Source organism: Mus pahari, chromosome 1, assembly GCF_900095145.1.
Source record: "Mus pahari chromosome 1, PAHARI_EIJ_v1.1, whole genome shotgun sequence".
NCBI lineage: Eukaryota > Metazoa > Chordata > Mammalia > Rodentia > Muridae > Mus > Mus pahari.
In genome coordinates, this window is record NC_034590.1 from 153497595 (window position 1) to 153520084 (window position 22490).

General features: G+C 45.0%; 2 protein-coding genes across 2 annotated transcripts in view; one reads left to right on the forward strand and one right to left on the reverse strand.

The window, feature by feature from the left end:
- Positions 1-1345: 1345 nt before the first annotated feature.
- Positions 1346-11953, reverse strand: Morn4 (MORN repeat containing 4). Its single transcript, XM_029541277.1, has 5 exons — positions 11792-11953; positions 4562-4661; positions 3895-4009; positions 2879-2988; positions 1346-2670 (listed from the first exon to the last, which is right to left on the reverse strand). The coding sequence occupies exons 2-5, from the start codon at positions 4626-4628 to the stop codon at positions 2522-2524; spliced, it is 441 nt and encodes a 146-aa protein (XP_029397137.1). The 5' UTR covers positions 4629-4661; positions 11792-11953; the 3' UTR covers positions 1346-2521.
- A 3944-nt stretch (positions 11954-15897) lies between these two features.
- Positions 15898-22490, forward strand: part of Pi4k2a (phosphatidylinositol 4-kinase type 2 alpha) — a 29557-nt gene continuing 22964 nt past the window's right edge. The window contains exon 1 of the mRNA XM_021195450.2: positions 15898-16407. Coding sequence (XP_021051109.1) covers positions 15964-16407 — 444 coding nt within the window. The 5' untranslated portion in view covers positions 15898-15963. The remainder of the gene's footprint in view (positions 16408-22490) is intronic.

The following is a 22490-nucleotide window of genomic DNA, read 5'->3' on the forward strand; positions in this document are numbered from 1 at the left end:
GTCTGAGATCTGCCTGCTTCTATTTTCCAGTGTTGGGGTTACAGGCATGCACCACTATACCTGGCTTTTTATGTGGGTGCTGGGGACTCAAACCCAGGTCCTCATGTGTGTGGAGCAAACCCTTTGCTTACTAAGTAAGCCATTTCCCCCAGCTTCCCACTGGCTTTGAATGACAGAGAGTAAGAGGCAAAAGAGCTCAGCTGAGATGTTTAGAAACGCTTGACACATCAATCAAAAAGATGGCCTTCTCCAAAATGCTCAGCTCATTTTGGTGGTGATGCAGGACCAGCAGCAGAGAAGCCAAGACAGAAAGTTTAAATTACTCATTAAATAGAGAACAGGTCCCTATTTGGGGCAGAGGCTAGAAGAGACTATTAAAGATAATCACCAGTCAGAAGTAGGTGTCTGATGGCATCCAAGCTTGGGGCGTGGCTCTTGTATTTCTTTCATGGTCACCTTCCAGAGCAGGGGGGCTTATAGAATAGGAGATTTAGGGCTCGTGGGAAAAGGAGGGCCAGGAGAGGCAGCCTAGAAAGCTGGCTAAGAGCTCAGCCTTTGAGCTTCAACAGCCCTGGGTTTAAGTCTGGGATCCCTGGTGTCTATGAGGCCTTGGAGTAGTCCCCCAATTTCCCTGAGACTCAGCTAGAATAAACCTTTCTCCCAGAGCTGTAGGGAAGACTGAGGAAGAAGTGTAAATAAATGAACTAGTATGGTGGGGGTGTTCTGTTACTGGGTGCAGAAGAAGGGAAACATGGGCAAGAGATGACTTGTTCGAGGTCACCCAGTGGGTCTGGCAGTAACTGTTATTGGGGCTTGTAGACATTGATGCTCAGTGTGAAAGGAACCCAGTGGAAGGGAATTATAATCAGAACGTGTAGGACTGAAACCCCATCTAGTCTGCCATTTACTAGCCTGGACAGCCTGAACCTGTTGGTTTTAAAAAGCTCATGCCTTCTCCTTCACAGAGGTGTGTGTGTGTGTAGTTATAGGTCAACATTCTGTGTCCCCCCCAGGACCCACTAGTTAGGCTAGGCTAAGCTGGCTGGACAGTCAGCCCCAGAGATACTTTCTCTTTGAATCCCTAGACCTGGCTAAGCATGCCCAGCCACATCCAGCTATTTACATGGGCGCTGAGGTTCGAACTCGGGTCCTCACGCTTGCATAGCAAGCATTCCACTGGCTGGCTTCTCTCTCCAGCTCCCCACAGGGGTCCTGAGAAACAGATGACATCATGTAGCAAAGTGCTCAGTGTCAGCTCCAAGCAGCAACCTGTTTAGTTTCCATAAATACTAAACAGGTTGACATTCATGAGTCCCCAAGTCCAGAAAGTTCATAACACGAATCATAGGCAGTTCTGGTGACCAGTTTATTCCTATAAACACTTGTTTCTACAGTACAGTTCAGATGATAAATAGAGGCACACAGCTATAATTTCCACCACAGTCTGCTGCTAAGAGAGATTGGGGCTGGGGCTGGGGCCGGGGCTGGGGCCGGGGCCGGGGCCGGGACCTAGTCTAACTGGAGACCTTATGATGATTTTGGCAGGAAGCTCTAGTACAGGCCCAAGGGCCATGACTCTTGCTTCCAGAGTCAAGTGGAGGAGCCCATGCTAGACAGCTCTCACTCTAGCATGGATCCAAGTCTGTGAACACCCCAAGGGACAGTGAGACACCCCAGGGACAGTAAGCCTGATCCAACAGCACGCTGGGAAGGAACTCTCGGTGCAAGCCTTCCCTGGGATTCCAGGTCATTCCATAGAAAGCCTGGATAGGTCTGCCTTCGCCCTGGAGTGAGTAAGGAGTGCAGGTCGTAACTAGTTTTACAACTTTTACACTAGTTTCTGACTTGGCTATTCTATAAAGGGATCCTGTCTGAAGTCTAAGGGAAGAGAGAGGCACAGATGGGGATTGGGCTGTCTGCTGTAACTCAGGTAAGGAAGACTCAGATAAAGCTGAGGGAGAAGAAAACCACACTCTTACACCGAGGAGGGGTAAGAAGCCACAGAGACCAGTCTGAGCCAGGCCTCCAAATGCAGTGAATGAGTGGGTAACACCCAGAAGAGCTCTGGCCTGGACTTCACAGAGCTGCTGTGGTCTAAGTCACCCCTGTGTTTTTCCTGATTTCTCCAATAGTAGCACACAGGACTGGTCCTGAGTCCAGGCCCAGATTTATCTATCGTAAGGGTGGGCGGAATGAAGAGATTCGCTATGGTTTGACAGCAGGCAGAGAGAAGGCCACAGCACTGGGTAACCCAAGGTCTTGGGGCTAACAAGGAAGAAAGGGCAGGCCCCGTTCTTGAGCACACCGGGGCCAGGGAAGGACATAACTGCCGCAGGGGCTTGGGGCCAAAACCCTCCACACTTTTCTGCGACTGAACTCCTGATGGGCAGGGGACGGAGCACCTCCCAGGCTGTGGCGTCAAGGTCATTCTTGTCTCATATCCGTTTCATTTGTTCACTTCGCACGCATACTAGGGACGCCACTGCGCTACAGATCCTTTCCAGCTGCGCCCAAAGCTCCGTCAGGCAGTGAGGTTCCTGGCTGACTTGGAGGCGCTCTGAGCCCGCTGAACCACGGCGGAACACTTCTCACGCCGCAGTAGCTTGTTGTTCTCAAACAGACCTTCATTGCGGGGTATTCCGTGAGAACCATCTGGGAAAGTCAGCAGGCCTGTGAGGAGGACAGAGAGAGAGAGAGAGAGAGGGAGAGGGCACTAATGTTTCGGCTCAGCTTGATGTGTCGAGGCTGAAGGGGAGGAACAAGTTATGGCCGTGGGCACTGCAGGTTGCTGGAGAGCACCCCGGAAGAATTAAGATAAAGGAGGATTCCATCCATGTTACATTTACCTAAATCATCATTCTACTGAGCTGAAACTTACCAAAACCATCAACTCTGCCATTTTTAAATTCCCCCTCAAAGGTCATGTTGTCATATCGAATGAAGACTCCGACGCCATTGAACTTGCCCTGGGAAAACTCCCCCTCATATCTGCAGAGACACCAAGATGTTAATTAGCCTTTAGTGCATAGGTTAGCTGTGCGCGGTAACGGCGGCAAGCAGTTGCCAATGTGTCTGTTAGTCAAGGGACAGAGGGAAGCTCATCTGAGAATCTTCTAGTGCCACCGAGACCATTCCTCAGTAGCAGAGAAGGGTCGGAGGCTATGTAATGTGAGGGCTTAATTCCAGGAAAGGAATTCTCTGTGTAACAAAAGCCATGTTTTATTTGTATCAGAGTTGTCCAGGAACTCACTGTGTAGACCAGGCTGTCATCAACTCACAGAGGTCCACCTGCCTTTTCCTCCTGAGTGCTGGGATTACAGAGCTTGCACCACCATGCCCAGCCAAGGAAAGGGAATTTAATTGAACAGAGGTAGGGCAGAAGGTCACTCACCTTCTTGGCATTTCCAATTACATAACTATTTAATTTGATATACGAGCTTTATTTAGGGACAGAGCCTTGCTATGTAGGCCAGGATGGCCTCAAATTCAGGATTCTTTGGCCCTTACCTCCCCAGTGCTGGGATTACAGACATTCGCCACCATGCCTGGCTCTGAGTCTATTTTAAAATAATAAAGGCAGGCAAGCTGGCTTAGACAAAAGAAACCCGTCTCAACACTTGATAACTGAGTTAAATCCTGGGGACCCTCATGGTGGAAGGGGAGCGCTGACTCCTCCGACCATCACAAGCATGTGGTGCACCCTCCACAAATAAAGAACACATAGGAATAAATAAAAACTTAAAAAGCAAAGTATAATAAAAGTACTGTTCGTTCTTTTTATGTTTTCTTTAGGGCCTGGGTAAGCTCGGGGTTGAACTGACAACCACTAGTGCCCATATCTGTATTAGAGTCTTGCCAGTTCAAAGATGGAGAAAGGAATGACTTAATACTTGCCTTGAGCCATCTGAGAAGGTCAATACTCCAAAGCCATTAAAGAGCCCATTCTCAAAGTGACCCAGGTAGGTGCCACCATCTGCAAACACCAACTGACCAAAGCCATGTCTCCGGCCTGAGCAAAGAGAAGGACAGGGACAGGTACCAGGTTGGAATGGGAAAGCTTCAAGGTTCCTCCTCACTGGCTTAGCAGCCCACACTTTCCCACCACCTCACCCACAAAAAGCTGCCCTTCACCCCTGTGAGTGTGGAAAGGCCTGTCTCCTTGGGGAGTTTTGTGGCTTGCTAGGACTGAACACTGGGAAACTCTAAGCTTGACTTTCCAAAGTGAACCATTAAAATGCTTCCGGTATAGTTTCAGCATAGGTCACAGCTGCAAGGCATTTTGCTATTCCCAAGAATAGATTACTCCCAGCCATAAAAAGCTGTCGTAGGACAGAATCCTGAGCTCTCTAAACTGCACACCAAAGAGTAGATTTGGCTTTTCTGGGCACATTCACATTTAAGACAACAGACTGTTAAAGCATTATACATCCAGGAGTGGACGACTGCATTCATTTCTAGTTCCTTCATTAAGCCTCGACATAAAGGAAAGGTTCTATGTGGAGCCGAGTCCTGCAGTGGTGACTGAGTGATACTTGGTAGCTGCCCCAGGGCTTCTTCTCACCCTCTTTCCACTCGCCGCAGTATTCCTCCCCGCTGGAGTAGGTAAAGGAACCTTTGGTCAGGGTCATGGTGGCAGCTTACAGAAGAAGAGGATGACAGCTCTAAGAAACAGAGAAAGCAGTGTCACAGAATGGCTGGTGGACTAGAGGCGGTGCTCCGGCAAGTGCACACTTACCTCAAGTGGACTTCGATCCTACCTCAGGTCGCTTAAAACGCCCTCCTCTCCACCACCTTCACCTCTGCTAAGGCACCCTCACCCCTACTTCTCTTAACAGTTTTCAGCCAGTTCCTGTTTCCTGTGATGCAGAGGAAAGCTAAATCTACCAATATTTACTTGACACGTCCTATGTGCTCAGTGGATGTATAAACAGGGTCCCCTCAATGAAGTTATCATATGGTCGATAGGCTCAGTGGGTAAAGCACCACACGCTATACCAGAGATGAGGTAATTCTGTATCAGCTCAGATGGCAGAAATTAGTAAGTATGGAGGTGAGCAGCCCTCAGCATAAACATGGTACACGTCTGTAGTCTCGGCAGAGTCAGGGGGATCAGGCATTCGACGTCATCCTCAGCTACATGCAACAGCCTCAAAATAAATGAATAGGAGAAAGGATATAACAAAAGCAAGCAGCAAAGAGAGAGAGAGAAAAAAATACCACAAGATATCCAGGGGAAAATGCAGAGCTGGTCCACCCAGATAAGACCGCTTGTTTAGAGGCGATAGATACTCTACACCGAGACCTTGGGATGTTAATGAACCGCACAGATGTGATGCAGACTCCTTCATGTTATAGAGGAGGAAACACAAGCTCGGAAACTTGTGGCTAAGAAGTTTTGGTGCTGCTGGCAAGAAGGCTCAGTGGTTAAGAGCACTTGTTGCTCTTGCAGAAGCCCCAGGTTTCATTCCCAGCTTCACATCATGTTTCACAACCATCTAAACTCTAGTTCCAGGGGATCCAAAACCTCCTTCTGACTTCCGTAGGTACTAAGTAAGCACACGGTCCACACACATACCCACAGGCAAATACTCATACACGTAAAGTTAAAAAAAAAAAAAAACCTAAAAAAAATTACTCATAACAAAAATTTTGTTGGTGGCTGAGCAAGGGACAAGAATATAACTCTCCCTGACCATGCTGGCCCTCCTTCCTCAGGTTGAGCCTCTGGTTTAGGTCAGACTTGTTCATGGTGCTCTGAAAACTGGGCAAACTATAGCAGCTAAGTTAGGGGAAAAAAAAAAAAAGTCAGCAGTGTCTGGGATGGGGGTGGAGCACCGAACAAGGATTGGATTTGGATGAAAGCAGTGGTCAAGAAAAATGACTATGACAACAGGAGGGGTTGGAGCAGCCGAGTCCCGTCAGAGCAGCTTTTGGGGAAGAGCTAACCTCCTTCCAAGAGACAGAATTGCCTTAGTCTGGGTCGGCTGTGTGCATTACTTAATTAAGGAACATTATCAAAGGTGATGATACAGATATTTAAACGCGGAGATTTGAGGAGCACCCGGCTCGCCTCTCGGCTGCACTGGGACCTGTTCTGTTTCCAGGGCAGGAGTCTAGACTCGCCTTCTAGATGAGAAGAGATCGCATGGAGTAATCGTTCCAGCTGACCACAGAAACCTGAGCTCAGCACCGCCCTTTGAACTGGGGCCCCACGCTAATGAGTCACGGTGTCATCCGGCAAAGAAATAATAGTTGTTTCAGGCCACTGGGTCTTGGAGGTGTGTGTCATCATGCTGTAAGAACTGACATCTTCATATGGGTGGCTATGGTGTGCAGAAGGCATGCTAAGTATATATCATAGAAAAAGAAGCCACACCAATAGCACTGGGGACTAGTGGGTGGTAAGAGAATTTTGTAATCAAGGATATCCCATGAGGGAGACAAACGTTTAAGATACCATTAAGTATAAACAGAGGCAAACAGAATCAATTCAATAAACAATAGAATTTTTTTTCAAATTTCTAGATCTTTTTATTCACCCCTTTGTCTTTTCTATATTTAAGCATTACAATGTTTTCTCAAATGATAAAATGCAGATTTACAGGCCCGACTTCAAACCTATTGAGTCCAATTCTGTGTAGCTACAGCTCGGGAACCTGTAGTTTGAACAAGCACATAATTCCCATTTGAACACCTGCAGATCGTGACTCAACCATAGGGAGACGCTGAAAGTTACAACTAAAGGTCGCCACAGTGAATAACTAACTGGAAGTCTCCCTCGCAGGCACCTGCCTGATGCTAACAGGCAAAGTGCAGCTTTTCTTCAGAGTCCGGGGCGGTCCTGTCTGGTGCACGGAACTAGAGAGCATCCTTAAATCCTCGAGGGCCTGGTGCCAGTCAGCAGCTCCTTTCCTTCAAGCCGCACAGAAACGGAAACTCTTATCATCAGCCCAGCATCAGAGCAGGCTCGGGCTCAGGTCAGTGAGGCTTCACAGCAAATACAACATTAATGAGAGGAAGACAAGAAGTTTTCCATAAGAATCTCAAGAGAAAATTCTTTATAGTGGAGTTAAGGTATTCTGAGAGCTACAGGCCATTTTTAGCTTTTCCAGAACTGAGTCGTGGCAGTCATAGTCAAATGATGATACAAATTGTAAAAACGCTGGCCATTAATCCCAGCACTCTGGAGGCACAGGCAGGCAGATGTCTTTGAATTCCAGGCCAGACAAGGTTATGCATGAGACCTTATCTCAAAAAACAAAATAAAAAAAACTCCAAACTGCTACATAACTCTTCAAAATACACCCACCTGAATCTGAAGAGTTGTGTGTATGTATATGAGTATGTGTGCATATGAGTGTGTATACATATCAGTGTGTATGCATATGAGTGTAATATGAATGCATGTGTATGACTGTGTATGTATGCATATCAGTGTGTGTATGTACATGAGTATGTATGTGAGTGTGTGTATGAGTATATGTATGTATATGAGTGTATGCAAATGAGTATGTTTATATGTGTATGTATATGAGCATGCGTGTATATATGTGTGTATATATGATTGTGTGTATGTCTGAGTGTATATATATATATATATATATATATATATATATATATATATTAGTATTGTGTATGTAATGAGTATGTGTGTGTATGAGCATGTGTGTGTATGAGCATGTGTGTATGCATATTTGATGTTCTGATCTATGAAGAGAGATAGGGTCTCTCTATGAAGTCTTGGCTAGCCTTCAGCTTGCTGTGTAGACCAGGCTGGCCTTGCATTCACAAATATTCTCCTGCCTCTGCTTCCTGAGTCCTGGGCTTACGGCATACACCACCATTCTTGCCTGTGCAACTGTATATCTTTGACTAAATTTTATAACTGTATGCCATAATAAAGTCAGTCAGTAGACTTAGAAGACAGTATGATAAGGGAATCTTCTTTAAATGTTTGCAGTGGTTAACCAATTTCTCTTCCCTCAAAAGTTGGTGAGTCACTGAAGTGAGGGCTAAGAGGTGGCACAGGGCTCCAAGGGATGATGCTTTTGTATCTGTTTACTATTCCTGAAAGCTACATGGAACTTCCAGGGCTGCATCTCACCTTCCAGGGCTGCATCTCACCATGGTCCACAGGGACCAGGGAGAAGCAAGGAAGTATTTGAGCATTCTCTGTGGACAAAGTACTCGCTATGCTCTTAAGTGTAAAGCTATTTTGTTGTTGTTGTTATGTTGTCAGTTCTTGGGCATATCTTAAATATTTTAAGGAAGGTTTCATTTGAATTTTTATTTAAAATTTAAAAAAGGATTTATCTTTCTGTCTGTCTGCCTGTCTATCTACTTAATGTATCAGTGTTCTGCCTGAATTTTGCTTGCATGCCAGAAGAGGGTCCCATTATAGAAGGTTATGAGCCCCATGTGGTTGATGGGAATTGAACTCAGGACCTCTGGAAGAGCGGCCAGTGCTCTTAACCGCCAAGCCATCTCTCCAGCCCCTGAAAAAAAAATTTTTTTTCTAATTACTTAATGTGGTAGACTACATTTTCTAAAGATGTTTGCAGTGTCTCCCTAAATTTGATCAGCCTTGGGCTGCTTCAAATACCATGGAAATGATGCTTCGCCACTTGTGTGCACCAAACACAGCATCGCGAACATTCATCCTGTTCCTCACTGTGCTCCCATGGCTTGAGACCTGAGCCATGACCTGAGAGCACCTGACTGGAGCCTGTGAGATGGTTCAGCAGGTAAAGGAACCTGTCCCCAAGACTGAAAACCTGAGCTTCATCCCTGGACACACATGGTGGGAGGAGAGAGCCGATTCCAGCAAGTTGTCCTCCGACCTCCTCAAAGCATACCGTGGCATGTAAACATACATGCACAGAAATAAGTAAGTAAATACGGAAATAAAAGTGTTACCCTAAGTTAAATATATTATCTGGAGGTTCCCAAGTGGTAAGGAAGCCAGAAGGTACAGGACACGTGCTTTTGCTTCAGTTGATATTTCGATTTTGGGGGCGGGAGGTGGGAAGAAGGTTCGAGACAGGGTTTCTCTGTGTAGCCCTGGCTGTCCTGGAGCTTGCTCTGTAGATTAGGCTGGCCTCGAACTCACAGAGACTCGTATGCCCCTAGGGTCAAAGGTGTGTACCACCACCACCCAGCATTCTCACTTGTCAGTCATCTTAGCTCAGGCATTAGTGAAGGAGCTGTCAAACGGTTCCAGTGCCCAGACTCTGACCCACGCATCGGAGAAACTACTGAAGAAACAGAAGCTATCTCCATGGTGTCAGGTCTAGATTCCTAGCCCAAGGATCTGAGAGTATTGTGGGGTAGTTTTAAGCTGCTAGGTGTTGGGTTAATTCCTTGTTTAGTGATAATAAGCAGAATACCATCTGCCAAACTACCCCTGACACCATTCTGTGCTGGTTTTCTAGAGTATACATTACAAATTTCCATTCCTTTCTGATCTAGAGTGATACAGTAAATTCAGAAGCGGTTTGTCAAAACCATGTCCAGTCTCAAGACTCAAATCAGAAGTGCTAACTAAAGGGATCATATGTAGAACTCCTGGATCTCAGGCTATGGCTGAATACATTTGGCTAGGAACTGCAACATGTGTCCAAACAGCTGATATTGTCACTACCTGGGACAGTGTTTGAATTTTAACTAATGAATCTTGTAACTATTGGTGATAATTAATAGCTCCACAGCCATGAGGCCAAGAGGGAATTTCACCGGCAACCAAGATTATCCATAGTTATTGAGACAAATATAGTTTAATAAAGTGTAGCCAGTACTAATGGAAAAGTTCAACACTTTAATAACGGACACAGATTGATGTTTACAATACTTCCTTATATAATCCTGTTGAAGAAAATTGAGGCCCTAGGCTTTCGATTTATATACAGAATCCAGTCACAAGTCAAGACCACTCACATTCCCACAGAGTCCTTTCTATACTGTGATAGGCAAGCTGCAAAAGACCAGTCCAAAACATAATCAAAAATTATGACTATTTTGTCTCTGTAATCCGAAGTCCTAGGACCATGCAAAGGAGACCATATCCTTTAATATCTTACTTTTTTTTTTTTTAATTCCATGGATGGCTCCAAACAAAACCCAAAGACAGTGATAAGAAGTTGTTTTCATTTTTTAAAAGTGCTTTAAATTTATGTGTCTCAGTGTGAACCTGCATGAGTGTATGTATGCTATGTGTGCACAAGAGCCCATGGCGGCCAGAGAGGCCTTTAGATGCCCTGGGACTAACTGGAGTTACAGGTGCTGTGAGCCACCATGTAGGTGTTATGAACTAATTCCTAGCTAGTAAACACTTCACTATTGTTGAGCCATCTCTTGTGTCTCTCATTGTTTCTCTCTCTCTCTCTCTCTCTCTCTCTCTCTCTCTCTCTCTCTCTCTCTCTCCCAAGCTTACTAAAGAACATTAATGTATTTGCAGCAACTTTTGTCTAAATTAATAAGTTTTTGTTTGTTTTTTGAAAGAGGATCTATGTAGTCCTTGGCTGTCCTGGAACTCACTATGTAGACCAGGTTGGCCTTGAACTCACAAAGAAAAGATCCACCTCTGCCTCCTGAGGCTCCACTACGTCCAAAGATATTTTAAAACAAAATAACAACAATCACCCCCCCCCCAATCTAAGAATAATCATATCCCAGCTAGAGACTGTTTGGAAGTAGCCACCCTAACTACCCACACAATCTCCAAAATGTCCCCAAAACCACTTTCTTGGGTAGGCAATCTAATAAAAGTTCTTTTAGTTATAAAGGAAGCAACCGTGGGTTTTTAGAGCCTTAAGAGGATAAAATGAAAGCTTTGATGAACAAAGATTAGGAAACTGGAAATATTGTTTTATAAAACGTGTTTTTAAATGAATATGAAATAATTAGGTTTTTAACTTTAAAATTTGAATCCCCTTCCTAGCTGGAAAGTAAACATTGGCATTGTTACTATAAGCAGGTCTTATTTAGGAAGAATGTGGGATAGTTAGATGCAAGACGATGAAAAGAGAACACTGGTACCAAGAAGGTTTTTAAAAACACGATGACACAAGAGTGGTCGGCACAAGCCGGGCGTGGTGGCTCACGCCTTTAATCCCAGCACTTGGGAGGCAGAGGCAGGAGGATTTCTGAGTTCGAGGCTAGCCTGGTCTACAGAGTAAGTTCCAGGACAGCCAGTACTATACAGAGAAACCCTGTCTCAAAAAACAAAAACAAACAAAACAAAACAAAACAAAACAAAACAAAACAAAAAAGAGTGGTCAGCTCTCCGAAGTAATATTGTCAGGACACTATTCTATGCCAGGGGAAAGGAGAATGCCAGGGCCAGGCTCTAATACAGCTTAGTTATTTGGGTTGGTACCTAAGTAGTTTGTGGATGCTGAATTGCAGAGATGACAATCCATTCCCCAAGCCTCAGTATGTGGGACGCCTCCCTACCTGTGGCACAGACGCGCCCTAGATTAAACAAAGCCCTAGACTTTCACCAGGCAACCGTCTTCCACTGCATTTTTCATTCCAGCCAGGCTCCGTCCTTTTTTGAGGGTCGGCCCCCACCACCCAGGCTCTTCAAGCTCTCACCGGTCTGTCATTCCCTCCAGACACAGCCCGGCACACCCCTCTCGATAACCAGTGTCCTGTATTCTCCGGGGCTACGACCTCTGGATCAGAACTCCAAACCCAATTTTGGGGTCCCACTCGCAGCCACCTTCTGGTCAGTACAACCAGGACAGAAGCTCGCTCCCCAGCCCAGTCACCTGCTTGCCGCCTCAGTCCCTACCTGGTGGACCGCACTCTTAGGTCCTCCTCACACGGGCGCCACGGGCCAACCTGAGCTCGGCTTCTTGGTGATGACTGTAACGCCCCGACACGATGCGAGGTTCCAGCAGCTAGGATCTTTGCTGCTCTGGGCTCCCAACTGCCACTTTCCCCTCCGCCACCTCCACCCTCCTCAGCCCCACTGGACGCCGCCATCCCTGACGGCCACACTGGGCACAATTCCCGCTGTTCATTGGCTGTTACCTAGCAACCGCTAGCAACGCCACTCCCCATTGGTCCAGCCCTCTTTCGTGCCATCTTTGTGAGGGGCCCAGTGTTTTGGAGGTCCGGGCCAAAGATCTGAAAGAGAGGTGGGGCTGAGCCTGCTGCCCAATCTCATTAATCCCAACAGAAAACAAGGACCCAGGTTTCACCTCTCCAGAGACCTCCAGGCAGAAACTTTAATCCTAAATAAGGCCGAACGAGTGTTCAAAGTGGCTACCATCTCAAAAGGTTGTGATTTTTAGATGCATGAACAACTCCACCGCTAAGTATGAAGAGAAAACCTAAATCCAGCTTTAGAAGCTCAGCTTTGTAATTAATGATGCGCTGCACATTTGCATTCATAGGGACTCACTGTGCTCCACATCTTTTGTATTAAAAATATATTGCCAAAAAAAAAAAGAAAAAAAGAAAAAAGAGAAAAAGAAAAAAAATATTGCCATTATTGGAGCAAATCTTCCCAAATACTGTTCCCGAATGTCCGTGTAGCTATATGATTGTTTACTGAAGTGCATGCGGGCAGCAAGTTCTTCAGAGCTTGGAAAGCCACGGTCATTGTTGCTTCTCTCATGAAATTCATGACATGTGTGAGGCATTGAAAGACAAAGCAAATGGCTTTAAATAGCTTTTTGGATTGGGATTTCTTTAGCCACGGGTTAGAAAATGATAATGATGAAGATAATGGTGGCTTTTCGGGACCTGTATGAGAACATAACGCCAAAAGAATGGTAGTTTGAAGTTATTTTTAAAAGATTTGATTTCTGTGTTCAAATCCTACCTGTGCTACTTACAAACTGTGTATGTTTTTGAGTAACTTAAAGCTCTCTCGCCTGCAAAATGAGGTCAGACCAATAAATTCAATATGGTACTAATAATACTCACTAGGAATTATAAGCTAAACTGTGGAATCAATTGTAGATTAAAGTGCAGTAATTGAGAAATGGAATGTAAAGAAAGGGATCTCTTTAGAACTTGTGTTAGGAAATACGAAGAAATGAGATTAAATCACAGATTGTGTGAGACCAAAAATATGGAAAGACCTATAAATTTGCAAAAAGCTTGCAAAATGTAGTTTCTTTGGCCAGCAAGATGGCTTGTTGGTAAGAACAAATTACCTTGTCTCCTTGGGACACAGCATCCAACATCATTGGAGTTATAGTGGCAGTTAATGAAGCTAATCCACGTAATATACAATGCCCAGCACATACTTAGCACACTTGGTAAGTGCTCTCCATGTGTATTACGACATATATTTACCTAAAAGAAATCTAGTTCCAAGTGGTCGACACAGAAATAAAGTTTGAGGGGAAAAACTCAGAATTCTAGGGAGAACTCAGAATCCTGGATCTTTCCTTGCCCATAATATTAAATCCATTAGCTAAATGAGATGAATGATATCAAATACTATTTCCATGGTTCTGAGAACCCACTACATCAACTACATTAGTTAGGTAGACATCACTACATAGCTTCTTTACCTATGAAAAGCCAGTAGAACTCTATATAGATCTTTGACCAGGATAGTTTATTTATGTTTTGTTGCGTTGGAGATGAACACAGGGTCTTCTATATGGTCTTCTATATGGTAAGCAAACACTCTTCCACTGAGATAGCCTCTCATCCCTGGAAGAACTCATTGGAAAAGAAGTTGAAGACATTCCCACACATACAAACAAACAATAGCTCTGTCAGTTCAATACTTCTATCCAGTTGGAACAATAATTTGACTCAAGAAAGTAGGCTGTTGGGGGCTGGTGAGATGGGTCACCAAGTTGGCACTTGTCACCAAGCTTGACAACCTGAGTTTAATCCCTGGAACTCACATTATATAAGTGAGAACCAGTTATTGTCCTCCGAGCCCCACACATGCACACACACGTGGCACACATGTACATGCGTACATTCAAAAATTAAATACATGGAAAAAATTAAGGTGATTATGTGATGGGTCATCTTCTGTGAAAACTCTTCTACTTGCTGGTGGTTCTGAGACGAAAAACATATCATTAATCATAATCTCAGCAGTTATGAAAAGGGATGTCTGAAAGGCTTTTTGTGTCCTAAGTATAGGTAAGAGTGATTACTGTCATTTTATAGATGAGGAACTTTAGAAATTTTAGAAATCAACTTCTTAAAAAATGCTAATCATTTATAAAACAGAGCTTAACTTCAAATGTCTCTGATTTCCAAGCCCGTGTTTTTATGTATTAAATTGTACACCATAATTGTATTAAAATTATTTTTTTAAGATTTAAAAGTCATTTGTTTTATATGCATTGGTGTTTTGCCTGCACTTTATGCCTGTGTGAGGGTGTCAAATTCCCTGGAGCTTGAGTTACATAGACAACTCATATGGGTGCTATACTCTTAACTGCTGAGTCATCGCTCCAGCCACTCTCTATTATTATTATTATCCTCTCTATTCTTCTGAATCTGTCTCTATCTCTCTGTTTCTCTGTCTGTCTGTCTCTCTTCTCTCTGTGTCTGTGAAGGTACCTGAAGAGTCTAAAAGGAGGGTGTGAGATTCCCTAGAGCAAGACTTACAGGTTTTTGTGGCCCACCTGATAAGAGTGCTGGGAACTGGTTCCGGTTCCTGTGTAAGAGCAGCAAGTGCTTTAACTGTTCCTCCATACCTTCAGCCTCTAGTCTCTCTCTAGGTTTAGAGTGGATGTGCTCTACACTGCACTCCTGCATGCAAGCTCATTCCTCCGAAGCTCCCGGATGTCACGTGCCCTCTGCTGGCTCACTAGGCCTTTGGTGGTTAGCTCTGCTTTTCCCCAGCCAAGCAGGCTGTCCTAAATAGGCTTTAGCCTTCTTCCTCGTTCTCTTTGGCAATGCTTCGTGTTCGTGGTATGCCTTTTCTTTCCTTCTCCCCTTGCAATTCAGCTACTTCCTTTAGCAGCTGGCTCTTAGTAAGACTCTGTATACAGCCTTTTCCCACTCTCCACCCGTTCTCAAGTCTATGAACTATTGCGAACTTTCAGCTAATATTGTTAGCTTTATATCTCTGACTGTCTCCGGTGGTGCGTATACAGAGTGAGGACAAAGCTATATTTTTCTCCTTCCTTTTATTAATGAAAATGAGGACCAACTGTGTCTAGATACTCAGGTGAATAAAGTCACGAACTAATTTATTCTCAAGGGACCAAAGCTTTCCTCAATGATCAGATTTACATAGTGTATGAGCAAAGCATAAAACATTGCTCATACACTATGTAAACAGCATGAAGACTGACATTTACTTATTTATTTATTTTTGGTTTTTCGAGACAGGGTTTCTCTGTGTAATCTTGGCCGTCCTGGAACTCACTCTGGCCTCAAACTCAAAGAAAGAGATCCACCTGCCTCTGACTCCCAAGAGCAAGGTTTAAAGGCATTCGCACGGCTGAGTACTGGGATTTTTTTTTTTTTTTAACTTATTGCGATAGCACAAGTGACCTATCTCATTGTTGTCGTTTCAATTCTTTGTCCATAGCTGGAGCTTAGTGACACAAAAATGACATTTTGCAGTTTCACAGCCAGCTCAGGGTAGCCAGTCAATAAGTTAGCAAGGAAGCAGCTCTCGGGAACGCTTGCGAAGACCGGTCTGCCAATTGGAAGCTGGGGCGGGCTAAGGGCAGAGGGCGTACCTGACCCGGGTTTGTCTCATAGAGCATGCGCGGTCTTCACTGACGGTGACGCGAAAGCTGAGGAGGCCGCGATTGCGTAGGCGCAGGTTCTGATTGGCCACTATGTAAGCGCGAGGGGCCGTGCCTACGCGTCGCCAAGTAAACAGGAGAGGCTAGGGGCGGAGCTACGGAGGCGCGGCTCCCTGGTTGGCCAGGCGGGAGGTGGGGGAGTGCCGCGGATTGGTCACGGCCGCGAGCTCGGTGGTGTGGAGCGCGCCGGGTCCCCGAGCCGGCGGCCTGAGGGATGGACGAGACGAGCCCGCTAGTGTCCCCTGAGCGGGCCCAACCCCCGGAGTACACTTTCCCGTCGGGCTCCGGAGCTCACTTTCCGCAAGTACCGGGGGGCGCGGTCCGCGTGGCGGCGGCGGCGGCGGCGGCCGGCTCCGGCCCGTCACCGCCGTGCTCGCCCGGCCACGACCGGGAGCGGCAGCCCCTGCTGGACCGGGCCCGGGGCGCGGCGGCGCAGGGCCAGACCCACACGGTGGCGGTGCAGGCCCAGGCCCTGGCCGCCCAGGCGGCCGTGGCGGCGCACGCCGTTCAGACCCACCGCGAGCGGAACGACTTCCCGGAGGACCCCGAGTTCGAAGTGGTGGTGCGGCAGGCCGAGGTTGCCATCGAGTGCAGCATCTATCCCGAACGCATCTACCAGGGCTCCAGTGGAAGCTACTTCGTCAAGGACTCTCAGGGGGTGAGCGCGGGGGTGCGGGCGCAGCGGGGGCGGCGCCCCGGGACCCGGGGAAAGGGGGAATCGAAAGGGTGCAGAGAAGAAACTTCAGCGCCAGCCCCCCGGCGAGATTGGGGATGCTTCTGGGGACTGGAAGTGGAGAAACCTCGCGGGATGTAGAAATCAATCAGAACCTTTTTGCAGGGGAAGGCGTGAGCGGAAAGTGAAAAGAGGAAATTGACCAGATACGGGGCAGAAAAGTCCTGACCCAAGCTGCTTTCCAATCGGTCCCTGAGCTTCAAACTACTGGGACAAGTAGCTAGTCATTGCCTCCAGATTCAGGGTTTTAGACCTGTTCTCTTTCACCTTTTATTTATTTATTTTAGTTTGGCCCAGAGCTGTGTGTCGACCCATCACGGGCTCTGAGGATTTAATTCCAGCTTGTGTTGTGGGGTTGTCTTTGCAGGGACCCTAGGTTTCTTATTAGCAGTCATTGGTGACAGCGTGGGTGGACTCGTCAGTGTCATCTGTCCTGATTATTGCTCACTTCTGGGAAAAGGCACATATCGTTGCTCATGGTTCCTCAGTGCAGAATGTGGGGCTTTAAAAACACTAAACTGTCTCCTGCCCTTTAATTTTTCCTTCAGTTCTATATCAGCAGTTTACTTAGCTGAGGCAGGTTTGCTGACCTTAATTTTGTCGCCTGCTTTTGTACTGGGGGTGTGGAAGCAGGATAATGTGGGGCATGAGGTGACCAAGGCAGCTAAGAAGTGACCTTTACCCATTTGAGACTTCATAAGAATTTAAAACTTTGGACACAGATCAGACCAGAGCTATTAGAGGATTAGTAGGTCAAGATATGTCAGCTCTTTCTTGTTGATGTTTTCAGATATGCTAAATGGTTCATTTTAGAAATGTACTATTGTTATATGTATTAAAATTATGGGTGTTAAAGTTGTATCTCACCCCCCCTAATATATATATCCCCCCACACACACACACCGTTTCTCTCTCTGTAGCCCTGGTTGTCTCTGGAACTCACTCTGTAGACCTGACTGGTCTTGATGAGCCTGCCTGTGCCCTCCCAGTGCTGAGATTAAAGGCATGTGCCACCACTGGACAGCTGGTCCCTTGCATTTGTGTGTGTGTGAATTAAAAAACAAAACAAAACACAAAACACAACCTTAAAAATTAGCAGGTGTGGACCAAGCCTTTAATCCCAGCAATCAGAAGGCAGAAGCTGGGGGTTCTTTTTAATTGGAGGCCAGTCTGATCTACAGAATGAGATCTAGGACAGTCAGGGCTACCTAGAGGCATCCTATCTCATTTCACTATATAGCCCAGGCTGACTCCAACTCACATTTCTCCTGCCGGAACCTCCTGAGTGCTGTGTGGACTCTTTGTTTATCTTAATCTTATTTTTTCATTTTAAAACATTTTGTGTGTTTGATATTTTGTCTTTATTTATGTGTCTTTGCCCAGAGGATGGTTGGATCCCCTGGCATTGGAGTTACAGATGATTGTGAGCTGTCGTTATGAGTGCTAAGAATCGAACCCCTGGTCTTCTAGAAGAGCAGCCGTTTCTGAGCCATCTCTCCAGCCCCATTTGTGGTCTTTAGATGGGTTGCATACTGTTGTGTTTAAGTGGTCAGGATGGGGTGTGGCTTACAGCTCTTGATAGAGTTCATTCACCCAGAGCTGCCCTTGAGATTACCAAAACCAGAGAGCAATTCTGTAAACAGTGTTGTATAAATTGGACTGGAGAAAACTTTGAGAATATACACAAGGCCCCTGATTCAGCTCCAGCACAACAAGCCGAGTCGGCAAGACTTTTCCTTTTTATTCCAGAACAGAATGGGATTTAGGTAGGAATTGTGTTTTTTTTGGGGGGGGGTGAGTGGGTAATTCGTAACATGTTGGCTAGACCTTTTGATAGCCACAGGAGGAAGATTTTTGTTTTTTCTCATTTAGAAGTATGTCAGGTCATCTGGGAAATGATCTGGTGCTCTGATAAATGGGAGTAACATGATCTGTGAGTTCTGTTACCTCAGTTCATCATGGAGGAGAGGCCGTAGAGCTCGCTCAGGTTTAGAAACTTGTTTGTTTGGGTGGTGGTTAGGATCTCAGGCTCTAAGTTTCTGGCTACTGTTCTCTGTTAGAGGTAAAATCTACACACAATTTCCCAAACAGGAAAAAAAAAAAAAGATTACTAATATGATTGCCTTGCCCTGCTCCCTCTGAAAGTGTGGTTTAGGACTGAGGACCACTTCCTGAGTACTTGTGGAGGGTTAGACTGGCCCACAGAAACAGTTTGGTATTTGTCACCTCAGAATCTGCACCAAATGTATTTATATTTAATTAATGCTTAAATACTTAAATAGTGCTTAGTTTACTGCAGAACTGTTAAAATGCTTTATGAATATTAATACTTGTTCCCTATAACCACCTCGGAGGTTGCTACTGTTTTATCTCCACAGGTGACACTGGGTACAGTGTAACTGATTTGCACAAGGTTGGCCCCCAGGAAGGCATCTTGGCTCCCAGGTCCTGTTCCTCACCTCACTACTGTTTCAGAAGCAGTCAGCCATGTGAACTCAGTTTCTCTGGTGTCAGTTAGCATTGGGCTTGCCTGTGTGTGACAGATATTTTAAAATAATGACCAAAGGTGAAAAAAGGCTTATTTATCTCAAATGTAAAGGGGGTCTATGGCTGCTTCTCAGAGCCAGTGTGGCTTTTCACTTGGCTTGCAGGTGTGCCCCTCCTCAGAGTGTGGCCTACACTTCCTCTGCTAATGGCTACTCAAGCTTACTTGTTTGTCAGCCATTGGAAAAAGGGAGAGAAAGAATGTGTCCCCACCCTTTCTGGCCCTTCCTAGAAGTTGCATCAGATTTTTCTGCCTACATCTTATTGTCTAGAACATAGTTGTAGTGGTTAGTGCTTGGGAGCTGTAGCGTTCATCTTCCCTACACAATAAAGACATACATGATAAAATAAGACAGGCAAGGAGGAACCAGTAGTGTGTGTAATAACTACTTTTGGAACAGTCTGAAAGGTTCTTTTTAAATTTTTTTAAGATTAATTTTTTGTTTTTTGAGACAAGGTCTCACTCCGTAGCCTTGGCTGGTTTGGAGCCCACTATGTAGATGAGGCTGATTGGAACTCACAGAGGTTCAGCTGCCTAGTTATGGCTAGGATTAAAGGTGTCCAGCACCATTCCCAGCATGTTTTAATTTAAATTTATTTTATTTATGAGTGTGTCTGCAGGTTTTTATGCCACTTGGATGTGGGTGCCCTTGGAGGTCAGAAGTGAGTGTTGGATCGCTTGGAGTCAGGGCGAGCCACCTGCTATGAGGGCTGGAAGTGTGCTCAGGCCCTCTAGAAGAGTGTGTGCTCCAGCTCATTCTGAGAGACTCTTGACTGTGACAGCCTTGACTGTACTTCCCAGTTTATGGTAGTTTCTGCCACAGGATGATTAAGTAAGGACCTGGAACAGTAAAATGGAAAATGCTAGATTAGCGGTTGCCATGGTGATGTGTCTCACATTACCCCTCCTCACTTACATGCTTGCTGCTTCAGATCTCATGGTCACTTGACTACAGACATATTTTCTTAGCATCTACTCTTTGATGAAGTTCATATTTCCAGGAATTGCAGAACATTTGATATAACTAGTTTTAAGAAGATCAATGGACCAGGCATGGTGGTGCAGGCCTATAACCCCAGCCCTCAAGAGGCAGAGACAGGGAGCTGGAGAGATGGCTCAAAAGATGCTCTTCCGAAGGTCCTGAGTTCAAATCCCAGTAACCACATGGTGGCTCACAACCACCTGTAATGAGATCTGATTCTTTCTGGTGTGTCTGAAGACAGCTACAGTGTACTTATGTATAATAATAAATATATCTTTGGGCCTGAGTGATTGGGGCTGACGGGAGCGAGCAGAGGTCCTAAAAATTCAATTCCCAACAATTACATGAAGGCTCACAACCATCTGTACAGCTACAGTGTACTTATATATATATAAAATAAATAAATAAATCTTAAAAAAAAAAAAAAAAAAAAAGAGGCAGAGGCAGGCAGAGCTCTGTGAATTTGAGGTCAGCCTGATTTACAGAGTGTGTTCCAGGTCAGCCAGGGCTACACAGTAAATTAAGGGGGTGGTGTGGTTAAACATCACACAGAAAAGTCCCTGGTAGGTAGTTCTGGTACTTAGCAGATGTTTATTCAGGAGTTTTTCATTTTGTCCCTTTGTTTTGTTTCTCTTTTTGTCTCAGGTAGGCCAGCCTGGCTTCAGTCTAGCTATTTAGCCAAAAATGAGTTTGTACTATTGATCCTCTTGGCTGCATCTCCAGAACTCCTGGGAGTAGAGGCATGTTTCACTATGACTGCTTATCTTATTCTGTTTTACAGTTGCATGCCTACTTACCTCTATATTAGGCTTTCTTGGATACATGGTGTTGTGGAAGGCAGTAGTAGTATAATTTTGAGAGGATATTCTTATAACCACTGAGAATAACAATTCATCAAGGAATGCTACTTAAAATTCTTTGCATATAAAATTGCCAAGTACAGTGTCTGCAGAGATATCTGTCCACATATTCTAGGCACTTTTTATCATATCAATGATTTTTCAACCTTAAATAATTGACCATTTTGAGCCGGGCATGGTGGTGCACGCCTTTAATCCCAGCACTTGGGAGGCAGAGGCAGGTGGATTTCTGAGTTCGAGGCCAGCCTGGTCTACAAAGTGAGTTCCAGGACATCCAGGGCTATACAGAGAAACCCTGTCTCAAAAAAAAAAAAAGACAGGGATTCACTATGTAGACCTGGCTAGCCTGGAATTCACAGTGCTTGACACCCTCTGCCTCCCGAATGCTGGGATTGAAGATGCATGCCACCATGTCCAGCCTATGCTGTTTTTAAAATCTGTTTATTTGTTGAAGTGTGCATGTGCCTCTAAATAATATTTAAAAACGGTTTTCTTGTTCACATGTACAGATTGAAGAAACACATTCAGTATTTGAAAAACAGCAAAAGATGACTTCCTCAACTTCTCCCACCCGTCCAGAGAATCCTCTCATTCTTCCATTTGGTTAAGAACCATATTGATAGCATCACGAGATCTTAAGGAGCGAACACTTTAATGATATAGTGAATGCTGTATATCCTCTCTGGATATAGGTCATGAGATTTTAAGCTTTATCTGCCATCTGGTGCAGGGAGCTACCCCACACCCAAGTTAGGAGTAAAATAGTTTGCAGGTCACAGTAGTTCTTAGACTATGGCCCAGGGATCACTGAAAATGTCTCTTGAGGGCCCAGGGATGAGTATTTTCATAATATGTGTAAGGCCTTATTTGCCTGCTCTCTGTCATTTCCCTTTGTGTGTAGAGCAGAGACTCGGAGATCAGATGTGAGATACCTAGTCAAAGTTTCAGTTCTAGTCAGTTAACTCAGATACTACAGGGGATTGCAACACTGTTTTGAAATGGTTATTTTCATAAACTATTGGTTATGTTAATATTAGTGTTTATTTTTTTATTAAGTGGACAGCTTTAGCACTTCAGCTTTAATTTCAAATACAGCAAGTATAGTTTTTACCCACAAAAATGAAGGCTTTGGGGGAATCTTGTTTTTATTGACTTTATTTTATGCATATTAGTGTCTTGCCTGCATATATGTGTAGTATCTACTATCTGCGCAGGTCTGAGGATGTCAGAGGTGTCAGAGCCTCTGGAACTGCAGTTACAGATGGTTGTAAATTACCCTCTGGGTGCTGGACAGTGAACCTGGGTCCTCTGCAAGTGTAACAAGTGTTCTTAACCACTGAGCCATCTCTCTAGTCCTAGAATCTTTTTAAAAAATAATATTTTAGTTAATTCTTTGAGAATTTCATATATTTTGATCATCTTCACACTCCCCCATTTCTCCTAGGTTCACCCTCAGTACCTTGACCTCTCTTGGGGTTTTATTTTAAATTATTGTAGTCTAATCTGGACTGCCCTGGAGTGCAGTTGACCCACCAGGGATCACACCACTAAAAAGACTGACTCCCCTCTCTTAGTGGGGAATCTTACTAGTTCTTAACAGTTTAAGAGAATTCTAGTTCTG

Coding starts and splice junctions, on each gene's coding strand:
- Morn4 (XM_029541277.1), bottom strand. CDS start 4,628: ATGACCCTGACCAAAGGTTCCTTTACCTACTCCAGCGGGGAGGAATAC. Junction 4,010..4,561: donor CTGCGGCGAGTGGAAAGAGG/GTGAGAAGAAGC, acceptor CTCTTTGCTCAG/GCCGGAGACATGGCTTTGGT. Junction 2,989..3,894: donor ACCTTCTCAGATGGCTCAAG/GCAAGTATTAAG, acceptor GTGTCTCTGCAG/ATATGAGGGGGAGTTTTCCC.